At 29.1% G+C, this 15,806-nt stretch overlaps 2 protein-coding genes across 2 annotated transcripts in view; both read left to right on the top strand.

Moving 5' to 3' along the window:
* LOC113367609 (histone acetyltransferase KAT6B-like) overlaps nucleotides 1-1,769 on the top strand; it is a 15,610-nt gene extending 13,841 nt beyond the window's left edge. The window contains exon 3 of the mRNA XM_026609201.1: nucleotides 1,671-1,769. Within this exon, the coding sequence (XP_026464986.1) occupies nucleotides 1,671-1,769 (99 nt within the window). The remainder of the gene's footprint in view (nucleotides 1-1,670) is intronic.
* Nucleotides 1,770-1,950: 181 nt separating this feature from the next.
* LOC113368039 (histone acetyltransferase KAT6A-like) overlaps nucleotides 1,951-15,806 on the top strand; it is a 114,313-nt gene continuing 100,457 nt past the window's right edge. The window contains exon 1 of the mRNA XM_026609602.1: nucleotides 1,951-2,500. Within this exon, the coding sequence (XP_026465387.1) occupies nucleotides 2,090-2,500 (411 nt within the window). The 5' untranslated portion in view covers nucleotides 1,951-2,089. The remainder of the gene's footprint in view (nucleotides 2,501-15,806) is intronic.

Below are 15,806 nucleotides of genomic sequence, written 5' to 3'. Positions count from 1 at the left end.
AAAAATTTTAAATTACGGTACAGAAAGTTTCAACAATTTGCCTCAAGGCATGATGCCAAGCACCACGAGTTCATTCTTTTTTTTTTATAATATAACAATATTTTTTGTTTATCTTTAAAAATAATATTTTGAAAACAACTGTGAGGGCACGTCCCGCATTTTGGAAACCACGGCGATATACTGATTTATTTGTCGGATTGAAACAATTTAATTGAAATTGCCCTAATTTTTTTAAACTAGTTATGTAATTTTGTTACGTAGTTATAGAATTTATTAAAACTCTCCTTCGATAATTCAGGTTGTTGGGTTATAATTTAACCCTTGTAGCTGTATTAAACACTGATTTGTTTGTATATTATGTGTTTGTTGCAGTTCTAATTACGATCACTGATTTGTTACTAAGTTATAATGAAAGAAGATATATTTATTTTTATTGATTATTTACATGTTGTTAAGCGGACTTTACTTTTAGAAGTGAACAACTAGTTCAATTAAAACACTCCGCTACCCTATCTACCAGGGGCAGCAACCATGCCGTGTAAAGCTTAATGCCCTGAAGTTTTGTCACCTTCATGGCCAATATAATAAAACGATAAGACGTCCGAACAAGTTGATTATGTTGTATTCTTTATAGTCCAGTCATTTGGTCGTTTTGCCGGTACAGTACTCCGGGAATTCTGAAAATTGGTAATCTTATAGATTTCGAGGTGCTCATTACGAAAATCAACTTTGCCACCTCAAATTTGACGGCAAGTTGCCGCCATATTGGAAAAATGGCGTCAAAAAACAGCTTTTTTAATATATCTCCTTTCTGGCTTATTCTACGATAAAAGTATCTATGTACGAATTAAACTAGATAAAATTTACTACAATTTTTTAGAAAACCGTTTTTTTGTAAAATTGATAGTTTGAGAGTACGGCCGCCTCAAAGTCTTTGCTGCTCTCGCCGTAGTATCAAATCTCTCCATATATGACAGCACTTTGAACTTGACCATATTCTTTCTAATAAATAAACATTTTCAATGTTAAATTAAGCAAATAAGTTTTAGTAATAAAATAATTCAAATATTTTTCTGTTTTCCTTTGCTGTTTTTAACACTTCAAGCTACTTACTTATAGCTACTTTGCCATTGAAGTGTTAAAAAATCAGCAAAAAAACAGAAAAATATTTGAATTATTTTATTTCTAGATCTTATTCGCTTAATTTAACATTCAAAATATTTATTTATTAGAGAGAATGTGGTCAAGTTCAAAGTGCTGTCATATATGGAGAGATTTGATACTACGGCGAGAGCAGCAAAGACTTGGAGGCGGCCGTACTCTCAAACTATCAATTTTACAAAAAAACGGTTTTCTAAAAAATTGTAGTAAATTTTATCTAGTTTAATTCGTACATAGATACTTTTATCGTAGAATAAGCCAGAAAGGAGATATATAAAAAACTCTGTTTTTCACGCCATTTTTCCAATATGCGGCAACTTGCCGTCAATTTGAGGTGGCAAGTTGATTTTCGTATGAGCACCTCGAAATCTATAGATTACCAATTTCAGAATTCCCGGAGTACTGTAACCGGCAAAACGACCAAATGACTGGACTATTAGGTGTACGTGCATTTAAACATTAAATTATTTTAATCAATCTATTAATGATTTAGGTCTTGATATTTCCAGGCGTCGCTACGGCGACATGTGTCGGCCCGAGAGCCTAGCGGCGGTCGCCTTCACCAAAACAATACAACACAACAAACCGACGATGAAATTCGTCGATGACAACAAAGTAACAACACGATAAAAGCTAAAAATCCCTTAACAGCTTCTGAAAGAAATACTCTCGAATAATTCTATAAGTTTTTGACTTAACCTAGATTGACCGCGGTGTAAATAGTAAGAACCCGAGAGATATGCCACGCCAACTCCAGTAATTCCCAGCTGATGATGAAACCAGCGCGGAAGAATGGCTCGCCTGGATATTGGACGCGATACGTAAAATTCGATCACAGAAACAAAGACCAAGTGTCGAACGAATCTGTCACGCAATTAAACAACATCACAAGGATTACCACGAAGACGTGATAGCCGAACAATTAGAAATGGCAGTCCGACGAGGAAAAATTCTCAAAGTATTCAATAAGGGACAGAGTTCTTACAAAGATCCTGGCAGGTTGAGGTCTCGAGACTTGAAAGTCACTCGTAATACGGATCTTTCCAAAGTTTTGGCCAGGGCGGTGAAGGAACTCGGCGAGAGGGATGGATCGGCTTTGAGGACTCTTGAAAAGTTCATTAGGCAATCGTATAAGTTGGTTATTGATCCGCCAGATTTGGATTTAAAGTTAGTTCTTAAGGTATCGTTGGAGAAAGCTGTGGAAAAAGAGTTTGTGGAAAAGAGAGGAAAATTGTACAAGAGCACAGGAAAGCCTTTGACATCGACTGCGAGTCCTGGATCAGGCAGAGGCAGGAGTAAAAATGGAGGTGGCACGCCTAGGACTTCTGATGAATTTCAGGTAAGAAATAAAAAAACATTACTTTGCAATGAATGAATGAATGAACTGTGTGAATGTGATTGAACGACATACAAAATAAAAACGACAACTTAAATTTTGTATACTTTTGGGACAGTTTTTCATCAGTTCTTTATCATAAACAGTTTTTTTTTATAGTAATCGCAAAAAATCGAAGATGAAAATATTTGCATATCTTTACGTTTCAAGGTTTCTGAACATTTCGGCATGGCTTATATAATCTTATTGTTAAACAAAAAAGGATTTTTATTTGTTTGTTTGGAAAGATTTATTTGTTTCATATTATATTACATAAAAGAAAAAGTAAGTATATAGATTTTGTATACCTATCATCTGATACCAATACAATTCATTGATAAATAACATTTGAAACATTATTGATTGTATATAATTAAGTAAATTGAATAAATAAAGGAAAAAAAATCACAAAAAAACCTATTGCACTGTTGATTTTTGGATGTGGCTTATAGTGTTAACACTAGAAAGACGGACGAATTGAGTATACCTACATTGCCTGAAAACAGTCAAAATGACTGCGTCGTGAAAAAAATAAATAATGCGTTTAGAATTTGTTTAAAATTAATTTTTAATATTTCATGTACTATTTACATTTATACAATTATCTATGAGTGCTAAAAATAAAAAATAGTACATCTGAAAAAAAAGTTCATTATTTTTACAATTCATGCAAATAATTTGAGATCTTTTTATTATGAGTACATTTTCCGGAAACATGTTTGTTGCAACTTTGACACGTATTATTAGTTTTATTATTATACAAAGTCTTATTTGGCAAATTTTCTTTTATTACTACTGGTATTTGCATGATGTCTGTGGTCATCATTTTTCTTTGTTTTTTTTTTGTGTGTGATGTCGTGTAGTCCGCAGAAAGCTGATCTGCCAATTCAAACAAAACTGTTCTCCAAGGATTTGTTTTCTTTGGATTTTTATTCTTGTCGCTTCTTTGTAAAGAATCCAGGCATTTATCGCAGCCAAATCCAAAATATTGAAAAATATTTGCAGGGGTCATCTACGTGAACTGGATTTCACGGTATATTTTCTTTACCTTTGATCTGTCATGTTTTCTTTGCTGACCATAAATAAGTCAATTTCAAATTTTTTGCCTCATAGGCCCCACGAGCATATAAATTCCAGTAAATGCACGTATTTCCGGTAACGATGTTGTCCAATCGTACCCCAAAATTTGACTGCCCTCTCTTCTGTGCACTGTTTTATGTGTTTGATAATATAATTATCTATTATCAATGAAAATGCACTGACAAGATCACCTGTAATAATATTCTTTTTTGCAAAGCTCGTTGGCCCTTTCACACCCTGAAAACACAGATGATGACCTTCCTGGAGTACCACCTTCGGCAATTTTGGTCCATACAGTACCATCGACAGCTGTTTCCGTTTCTTGAATTCTTTCATCAGTTCCTGAGCCACTTAGCACCCTCCTGCATACACTGATGGCACTTTCATTTTCATCAATAGTGATCACCTTTATCGCTACCCTCAGAATTAGATGATTCACGTGGAATATAATCCGATTCATCTTCTGATGATTGTGCCCAATTTTCTGCATTTGATTCTATGTCGGAACACTCTTCACTTATGTTTGTTAGCTTTTGCAATAATTCACTTCTCTTCGACATTTTATTTATAAGTTCTAAAAAATCATCTGAACAACGCTTTATACTGAAAGTTACTACGTGAAAAAGACCGGTCTAATGTCAATACTTACCAAATTTGGTTATTCTTATATAACAAATGCATTATCGCATATTGGAGATGAATGCACGCGAGGTAACGATTTGCAATACAATAACAAAGCCGTTTGTAATGTAAAATTTCTATAACAGTCAAAATGACTGTTTTCCGTCCATGCAGGCATAACATGTAAGAATATTGAAAATAAAAGTGAGATAAAGCAAATAATACGATTTATCTACGCATTTATATGTTGTATAAAAGTCAAAAATTTCACGAAGCTGCGACTTCAAATACATAGTTATTTTTATGTTTGAAAATGGAAAACAGTCAAAATGACTGCGTCCGTCTTTCTAGTGTTAATTATTAAGAATGACTGACGGTAGGTTTGTAATTGTTATATCAAAACATATCTTGAGTTATAGATCCAATATCCGTAAGGTTGGTTATTACTATGTTTGCATTTTTCAAAAAATTTCTTGCTTGCTTTTATAATTTCATATACAAAAAAGGATATATGTGTATATGTATGTATGTGCGGATACGGATTTTTGTCGATGATTTCGAGAGTACGGTTGAACCGATTTGAATGATTCAGAAAATATTCGATTCCTCTTGATGTTTAGGCATGCTGATTAGTTTTTGGCAAAGGCAGGTCCAGCCTTTTCGAAGAGACGGGGTAAAAAGTGCAAAAAAAAGAAAAATCATTTTTTGAGAGAACGGAGCATTCGATAAGAAAGAATGATTCATAAAACATTTTTTTTGTACTAACGGAATGAATAGTTGATTAAATTTTTGGAATGGCAGATTCAGCAGTTTCGGAGATCTAATAAAAAAAAGTTTAAAAAAAAAAATGCTATTTGGCGGTCAAAAATAATCATTTTACATATGCACATCAAATTATCATATATATTATAGACATTTTAATAATTAGCACTAATTGGCACTTTCTGGGTTCTATATCAAGATTTTTAAAGTTTCAATTTCACTCAAAAATAGTCCAATCAAATGTCCTTGACATTTTGACAGTATGCATCTACCGACTTGAATGGTTTTTAAAATAACCGAAAATTCCAAAAAACCCGATTTTTTTCAAAAATTTCAAAAAAAAAAATTTTCTTCCAAGTTTTAAAAAAAGTTTTAAGCTTTGCACTGCATGTTATTTGTGCACTTATAATTTTATATTCTATTGAATTCTGATTTTGCAAAATTTAAAAAAAAAAATAAAGCTTTTAAAAATTTCTAATTATCATTTTAATAATTACCACTAATTTGCACTTTTTTGGGTTCTGTATCAAGATTTTTAAAGTTTCAAATTCACTTATCAAATGTCCTTGACAGTTTGCAAAAACCGACTTGAATGGTTTTTAAAATATTCAAGAAATCTCAAAATTTTAAAAAAAAATTCAAGCTTTGCACTGCATGTTATTTGTGCACTTATAAATTCGATTGAAATCTGATTTTGCAAAATTTAAAAAAAAAATTTTTTAATCTCAAATTTTGGAACGGGAAGTTCCAGCAATTTACCTTAAGTTTATTAGTTTATTTTACATTTTTACAATTAAAATTTTACAAAAAAGTGTGTGCAATATTTATATGAAAAATTAAGTAAAAATATTTCTGTTTCCATATTCTGCGTTATAATACATACACATCTTGCAGTAATTCTTTGTTCGCGGTATTGATTATCTTCGTGACTTGTATTCTCAATGCGTCTGTCTACTTACTTATATATATATGTATGTGTATATATATATATATATATATATATATATATATATAATACATTACCTTTCCTTTCCCTTGGTGTAAAAAGCTCGGTGACTTGTGTTTGTCTACTATTTCGTCCCCTTGTAATAGACTCTGTTCTGTTGTTGTTCGCTCTGCTCCTTATAAAATATTCATGTTTTGTATTGCTACAATACACGTTTTTATTTTCAAATATTGTTACTCGAATTAATGGAAAAATTTGGACACGAATGCTATGAACATGAGAATAGGGGGGGAGGGTTCCAGATTATGTAATTTTATTTAATAATATTTTTTCATTAATTCGATAGGGTGCCTGATATAAGAGATTATGAAACAATTTTCATATTTACATATCATTTGTCTATATCATTTCATTTCTTCATAATATTTCTTTTTTTTTTATTTTACATCATTAAAATATTTTTATCATATTTAACACGTCAATTGCCATGTCAGTCATATGTGTCTGACGCTAAGAAGTTCTACAGATCCATGTCGGACATACAAGTCTGCAATATGATGGTAGTAAGATTAAAAATGTGTTAATATGGGGCTGTGTCAGTCATATAATGAGACATGAAAAAATTCCACAGTAGTTTCCAAAATTTTGTCAAAAAAATTTTTTTCTTTGATACATTTTTAACTAAATTATCTTGTAAAGTTACCGTGAACATTTTTCTGAAATATCGTGGCGGTTAACGTGTTAAAGAACGAGGGAAAACTTTCCTGTATATTTTTGTCGCGTCGTAGTCGCTCTTAATAGGGGAAGTTAAAACAGGGGAAAATAATTATTTGTGGCCTAAATGTGATCCCAATAGAAAATATTCACTTTAGTATTATCGGTATTTGACAATATTGTTGCAGTTCAAATTTCAATATTTTATTTCTTATAAAATTAGAATTATACACGCAAATCCATTTAAATATTCACATCTTTGCAACCTTTGCAATTCTATTCCAGTGTAAGATTTAATTTGCTATAAATTTTATAATTTATGATATCAAAATATCAAATTCTTATAAAATTAGTATTTCACATGTAACTTAATTTATTCATAGATTTTTTCAAATATACATTATTTTAATAATTTTTTATTTATTACGCTACTGATTATTTCAACGGATATGACTGTCATTTAAATTCAAGGCCAAAAATAATTAACATATTTACTTCAATAAATGATACCTGATATGTACATTACAGCATGTAGTGAATATTTTATTTTAAATAATCTAAAATTATTTTTTTAAATTATTTTAAAATTATTTGCACTACAAGTATATAATTATTAAATTAAAATGAAAATTTAGGATATATTTTTAAAATTGATTTTTTAATTTTAAATTAACGAAGATTATAAATTATGAGCAAGTTATTTGATAAATATTAAAAGGAACAATTATCACTATTACTATTTATTATTCAATTACAACAATATTTACTATTTACTGATATTTATAAAAAAATTTATTCCTCAAATAACTGAAGGCTAATTTTTCTTTCAAAATGTCACAAATTCCAATTAAATTTAAAAATTGAAATTCATTCTATTGTAAATGATGTGTAATATATTTTGTGTTTTTTCCTGGTAACGTGCTATATGATGACACACATACATATTCAAAAAAAATTGAAGAATATGAAGCATGGTCTTTATTTTTTTATTATTATATATATTCATAAAACATTGAGTCAGAATACAGTAAAAAAATTAATGACTAACATCTGGTACATAGTATATTCCGGAAATATAGATTTGAAGATAAATTGTTGATGATTTTATAGTAGATTGTTTCATATTAATATTTACTATAAATATTATCTTGACAAGTAATAATAAAATATCTAATGAGCATAAATTTCTTTAAATTCTTATATATTTTTTACCACGAATTTATTTGGCCCTTGGTTTACAAATGAACCATTTGCTTTAAAAAAATTGAAACTAAACTACTCAATTTAAATTAAAACTGTTATAAACTATTCTAATATACATTCTTCTAACAAATAATAAATAATTTTATATAAATTATTTTTTTAATAAAGTAAGCCGTTGAGAATTAATGTTTTTTAAATATTTTACTTAAAAATTGGATCTGTGTGATATGTATTTTTTAAACTCTAAACTTATTGTAATATATACAGTGCCCTCTTTTTTTCATAATTACAATATTTGTTACAACTGCTAAATAATTTAACATCTAGTAACAATAATGAACAATAACATTAATTTAAATAAAAAAGAGTACAAAATAAAGGATAGTATTAGCAAATAAGCAAATAATAATAATAACAAAATTAATAAATAAAATTTCTGATTAATAAAAATAATGCTAGAAAAATAATAAAGTGGAATAAAAACAATAAGTGACAGATAATAATTCATATAACAAAATAATAATATTAGAAATAATAAGATAATAATAAAAATATTACGGTGCCCTTTTTGATAATAAAAATTTATTAGGCTTTTTATTTATATAGTTTACCTATTTTTTTTAATTATTATTTTCTAATTTTGTATATATATATATATATATATATATGTTCAATATTTGAAATCAAATGAAATTTATTAAGTGGTTTAAATAAATACTTCCCACTGTATAATTCGTTCAAAAAATGATCTCTTTTCATGAAGTCAGGAACATGATAAATTTTTTTTTTTTTAATTTCAATAATTATTATAACTGTTAAATTATTAACATCTAGTAATATATATATTCTAAATATATAATAAATAATAACAAATTTAAATAAATAAAAGTGCAAAGGATAAAATTTACATGAAAATAATATACGTAATATGATTTGATATAAAATATAAAATATATACATGATAAAATGATGTATTAGGTTGTCAAATATCTCCCTTCCGCTTTTTTGCTCTTGGTTTATAATACAAAAAGGCGGAAGGGAGATATTTGACAACCTTATATATATATTCTAAAAGCCCCGCATCCATGTCACATTCGCACATTTTTTATTATCATTTTTATTTTTAAAATTTAAAAATAAAATTTAAAACATTGTTGTATTTATTGTAGTTATAGAAGTTTCTAATTTCATTCTTAAATTGATAAAACCATGCTATTTGTTTAACAAAATTATTAATACCTTTGTAGTATCTTTCTCTCAATATAGACGATACCACATAATACAGAATCAATTTCTCGACAAATTAACAATATTGCTCTTCAAGTCTTCGACTCGATTGAAATACGAAGTTTATACGAGCAAGTAATGTGTTATGTTATTTGAACTGAACGTGTTGATTGTACCTTAAACGCCCGCGGCGTTTTCATTGTCAGATACCTCACCGTGTACGGCCGGAACGCCGTCGACGTAACCTTGAAGTTACCCTCTTCTTCTTGAGCTGCCTGCCTGCTGGCGCTGGTAGTAGTGCGTTCATAGTTTTGTTCATATTTACCAACTATCAAGAGATATGAATGAATATAATATTCAGCTCTACTTAATAATAATAAAATATTTAAAAACTAGATGACCCGACAGACGTTGTCCTGTACCCATGCCTACAATTGTTTAATATAATATACTAATATTTAGCCGTTTTGCTAAAAAATAATAATTATTGTTTTTTAAATTACTCTCCACGCCAAAATGTATATACATTTCTAATATGAGCAATTTTAAATGTAGAGCTGCTTTAAATAAAATGATGAGTCTCATTTCCCACACTATATTGGAAATTGAAGTCTTCTAAACGGTATAACATAACCATAACCATAACATAACACTGGTACTTCATGCTGGATTAAATTAATTTAATTTTTTATTATTTAAGATTTCCAAAATTGCATCTTAAACTTCTCCTAATCGATATCGTGAGGGCCGAATTGTATGTATTCATCTTTACTTTCCCATTTGTTGGTATAAAGTGAAATTTTTACGAATTTTAAAAATATTGTGGAAAGATTAGTAAAAGATGCAAAGAAATTATATATTAAAAAAAACTATTGAAAATTTAATATACGAATCTTGTGTTGGAGCCCCCTAAGACGTGCGCTCGTATTTTTTGCGTGCATCTCATTAAAGGCAGGACCGGCCCTGATTAATACTTAATTTTATATTTTGAGCGAATTAATTTGTCTTATCCTGTTCATATGTGTATCATTTAATCTGCCATACATATACTGTATTTTATATTATTTTCATTTCTGGCACGTCTCAGCTGCTTTTTGGCAATAATGATGTAGACATTTCATTTTTTCTTATTCATAATCATAAATTTATTATACATATTCTAATATTGTCTAGCTAGGTTCATAAGCAAATTGAAATCTTTGGCAGATGATAGTTTTCATTTGTTTTCAATGCAAACAATGACATGTCGTTTTTTGCAATTTTTTCCATTTATTTCTACAATATTGCACATACATCCTAGTATTTTATAATCACATATATCCTAGAAAATTTCCTTAACAAACTTCAGAAAGATTTATCAAAATCCGAATAATCGTTTAGAAGGAGTATACAGTGAATGCTTGTAAAGCTCAATTGATTCTACGTTTTAGTTAGAAAACGTTTGTGTGAGAAAAGAAAAGGGCTGTTTTTGGGGTTTTCCCGGCAATTATTCGATCTTTTCTCGCCGTAAGAACTATCCTTGGACTTCAACAAATATTTTAAAAAAAATAATTGGCCAAATTGGTCCAGGCGTTGTTGAATTATGCGCGTACCAACACATTTTGCGATTCATTTTAATATATAAGATGTACATCGGGCAATATATTTTAATATTATCATGATACTTTTCAACAAGTTACAATAACCCTGTTTTTTCTTCTAATTATTTGATTGAATACCGAATCAAGTACTGAAGGTCGAAATAGACCAGTCTATTGTCCTCACTTTTTTTATCATTACTGAAGTAATTATTTCTTTCAATTTAAGTATATCACTTATTGAAGTCCATGAATATCGCAAGAGTTCGTTTGATTGTATTGTTGTGTCCAGGGTTCTCGATTTAAAGTTGTCCGGCAACTTTTTTTCAATTGTATGAGAACAAACTGCTGTAATTGGCCATCGGATGTATGAGGTCGTTAATTGTGTAATAAAAAGCGATTCAATATTTCTTTCGCGATCGCTGATGCTTAAAAATGAATGTAAATATTTTTGATAAAACTATATAATGCAAGTATTTTTGCGCCGCATTATTACATTATTTTTATGAATCAGATATTAATTATGTTGTAAAGTTGTCTTTGATGAACTTATTAGTAACAATTATTTTTTGTAGATAATTTATTTCAGAAAATGTTAAATATACTATAAATGCGTTTTCTATCATTTTTTATCAGCTATTAAGAACTACTTGTTCTATGAGCTGTTTCTATTATACATGTTATCCTAGTATTTTTGCCTCGAGAGTAATCCAAGGGTTAACCATGTATACTGTAAAAAATGTACATATTTCTAATAGCGATAAACATATGTTCATTGCAGAAATGTTCATGGAAGACGATTTTTATTTGAGATTTATAACTTCAAGTAGAAATTTGATATCGTATTGCTTGATATCGAGCTGGCTGAGGTTATATCGAACCCAAGACTAGTTTTTGCTAGTCTACGTTCTTAACTCCAGGGATAAATAGGATTACTCTACAAAAATATAATTAGAATGTTAGTTTGGCTTGTTTTGATATCTTCGATACGTTCAGTATATACATTGTATAAAATGGTCGATTTTCTTTAGTAGTGCGTAGTAAGTATGTTTATAATTAGCTGGTCAACGAGCAATTTATGTGTGTCAGAATAAACCTCCTGGGGATTAATACTATCCTCATTTGATATTGGTGAATGTTATATTACATTGACAACATAATACAGTAAATTCACGTGAAATCCTTTGAGCGCTGGTGGAAGCTTTATTATTAAATTATGAAATGTATATGGTTTACTAGAACCAAATTTACTAGGGACTTAGTATTTATGCCATCGACAGAAAATAAAAATACTTTTATTCTTATTAAAATTACTGAAGACACACGGGAGCTAGAAACCGAAGCGTAACTGGCAACAAAAAAATTTAAGGGGGTTGTTCGTTTTTTTACAATAAATGCAAGATATTTGTTTTGGTTAATGTTATCAAGTTGTTTTGAGGTAGGGGGAGTAGGTATTGCAGTGGTGAACAAATAAAAAAAATGCAAGTCGATCCGACTTGTAGTTTTTTTAAATTTGTGCACCGCATTGAAAAAAGTCAATTTGAGAAAAACGTATTTAAAGTTTTTAATATAATGTACTATACACCTTTAATTTAATTTGTACTAATACCCATGATGTTCAAAGATGCTAACACATCAAAATGGTCATGTGCATGAGTATTATAATGAAAAAGAGAGCAGCTGGCATACAATAGCTCGCGAGCGATGAAAAAAACGGTTTCAGAGAATCATACATATAGAGATATATATCTATAACTTCGTCAAAAAAATAGATATTGAGATGATTTTTTTTAATTAATTCTAAGGGTTTTAGCTTTCATAATATCAAAAAATCTCAAAATCGAAAAAATAAAATAAAAACCAAACAACTCCCTTAAGTATATATTTTTTTATCTGTGATGCAAATAATGATTTTATCATAAATAAATGTGCATCGTTTTACATTATTATTTGTTTCCTTTACATTCAATGTACGCAATCTGCTGCCTATTATATTTTATTCGCCATAATTTGACTTGCCAATTTTAATCGACGTCAATATCATCGTTTTGTTTCCATTATTAAGGTATAAATACATACATACATACATTAGTTTCTTCAACTATATGATGTGTTCTTTAATTCGCATGCGCATCAAGCGAAACGCAATTTATATAAAAATTGAATCACGCGCAGTGCCGTTTAAAATCCGAATATGATTCTCTAATTTTAGCAAAACGTCTTACCTTCTTCTTCTGTATTGGAGAATGATAGAGTAATAATAGAGATACAGCATTTCTGAATCGATGACTTGTTGGTTTTAATAGGAATACATCTAAAGCTATTATTAGGGGGCCGCCCATTAATGACGTGATCGATTTTTAAAGATTAACCCTCCCCCCTCGCCTTTGGTGATATTTAAAGTTTATATAATATTTAAACTCTTCTCCCTCACACAACATTGTGGGTATTTTTAATAAAGTCAAAAAAAAAATTCAGGAAGATTTTTGAAACATTTTGGATTTATTTCTAAATTCAGGTAATAAATAAATACACGTGATATTTTACTAGGCAGTATTTTGTGACTTTTTGCTAATTGTCTCAGGTGATCAATAAACTTCTTGCTTTTTAACGGACGGCTCCTAACCTTTTATAATAAAATTATTTAAATATGTTGAATTTTTTTCTAATTCATTTTCAACAGATCTTTACGAGTCCTATGAGCGGTTTTGTCGATTAATTGACGTGGTTTTTTTATAGATGGCAACTCAAACGGTTGTCCAATCTCTACATGATCAATTTTATATAAATTTCATATATATTCCTCAATTGTTTTTTATGATTTATTTAACTGCTATTGCAACTTCTTGATTACGTGTCTTTCTATCGATGGCAACCCAAATGGTTGCCCCTAAATGATGAAATATTATTACATTTGCAGCAAATTTTTTCGTAGTACTTAAAATGTCTAAACCGAATGTCAATCAAGTGATTGGTCGTCCTGGTATGACGATAATGGATTTAAATTATATTATTTCTTCAAGTATTATTTATTGTACAATAAAATCATAAACGGCTAGTTAATGATTTACATAATGTTGTTTTTGCTGTAAAAAAATTGCGATAAACCGACCGGCCGGCGGCGGCAACTTGATGAGTCACTAAATGTGAATTAAACAGAAGCAAACTTTGCTATCTATTAATTTCGGTAAATAAATTTATGTTTTACTCATGGATTAGTGGTTAGAGCTATGGGATTTTAATCAGAGGTTCCAGATTCGATACGTCTCGGACAGCCTGATGTCAAGCAGTAATAATAAAGGGTAATTTTAGTTAAAAATTGATTGTGTTATTTTTTTCAAGTGACAATAATACTTAGGGGCATTGCCGCATCAAAAAAAGTTCATCATCAGTATTGCAGAAATTGTGATAATAAAAATGTATCAAATAGGGATAGGATTACTGTTTCAGTTGTCATCTATGAAACTACGTTTTTTAATAAAAAAATTACTTAATAAATCTTTAAAAAATTAAATGTTATTTATAAAATGAAAACTTGCAAGAGATTCATGATTTGATACCAAAAGTCGTTTGCAATTTTCATTTGCTTTTACATTTGTTTAAAGAGAAAATTTCCTAGAACATCTTTTACTTGGTAGCAGTTGAAGTTTTGATGAAGTTTAAGCTAACATGGGATATACAGACTGGTGGAAATTATATTAAACCAACGCGTTGTCTATTTGCTTTATGATAATTTAATGATGCTAATATTGATACTGCAGCACGCAATCTAGATAATAATTAATGCTTTAGGTATTGATAGTTATTTAACTCGTACTTCGAAGATTAAGGGGCACAACTAGTGTAACCGCCTAAAAAAAAGTGATTTTTGGGAATTTATATTAAAAAAACTACTTTATCAATCATTGCAAAATTTTAGGAATATATTTATACATGTTTTAAGAATACATAGTAAAATTTTTGAAGAAAAAAATTAAATATTTTTTAAGTTATCGTCTATCTCCAACGGCGCGACAAAAAAAGGCCCTTAACTAATAAAAAGAAATAAAAAAATAAAAAATCTCGTTAAACTAGATAATATTGTCTGTAAAATGAACTACGACAAAAAAAATAATCAAAAATTGACAAAATGGCGGTTTTTTTTTAAAAAAAAGTCGAATCTTACCCAAAATTTTGGTCGTTTTTCGACTGCCAAAATTCGATTTTTGATCCGATCAAAAAATCGATAGTTCATTTTACGGAGAACTATATATAGAACATGTAAAAAAAATTTGATAGTGATCGGATCATTTGTTTTTGAGTAATCGCTGCAGCAAATTAGGAAAATGCTGTTTCTAGAAAAACGCGTTTGAAGATAAAATGATCGTTATACTATATACTATATATATACTCAAATGGTTGTGACTCAAAACACATTTAAGATATCGATTTGAAATTTTAATGTTATTTTTAAAGGTGTATCTACCGAAATATGAAAAAAAAAACCAAAATAGATTTAATCGAAATTTCACACTAGTTGTGCCCCTTAAGTTGTACTCACAACCAGATGTTAACTTCGCGTGCCTTAACTAAAAATGCTTCATGTGTAATTTCACTACTCAATATTTTGCATATCTATTATTGTTTCCATTTCCAATTTCCATATGGAAATGTTAATCTTGTCTGGTAAGTGTTCAATGACTTAGAATTCGTAATAAAAAAATATGTGTAGTTAATTTGAAATCTAATAAAAATTGTATTTGTTAAATAGAATTTGAATAAAAATTAAGAAAAATAGGAATAACAGAATTCGAATAGTTGAATTGAATTAGGAGTAAGAAGAGTAATATTGGAACTTGAAAGAAGAATGAAGAAAAAATGGAATGAAGCTGAAAGTTAAATAGAATTAGAATATTGAAAAAAGAGCAATTGAAGAAAATAAGTCGAAGAAAAATTGAGAAGAATATAGAATGGGATACATAAATAGATTGAAAATGATATAAAAAATTAGAATGTAAATTAATAAAAAAAAATGTTGTAGGTGGCTAAATGCTCAGAGTAAGCGAGGCCAAATAAAACATTAAAAAAAGTGTTTTTGTCCAGTAGCGATTCGTGTGTTCCCTCGACTGATCCGTGATCGGTTGTGTACTTGACTGGACTG

Source organism: Ctenocephalides felis, unplaced genomic scaffold, assembly GCF_003426905.1.
Source record: "Ctenocephalides felis isolate EL2017-DRISC unplaced genomic scaffold, ASM342690v1 CF-g0.4_SCAFFOLD_01170, whole genome shotgun sequence".
Classification (NCBI taxonomy): domain Eukaryota; kingdom Metazoa; phylum Arthropoda; class Insecta; order Siphonaptera; family Pulicidae; genus Ctenocephalides; species Ctenocephalides felis.
This window is presented reverse-complemented; position numbering and strand designations above follow the sequence as displayed.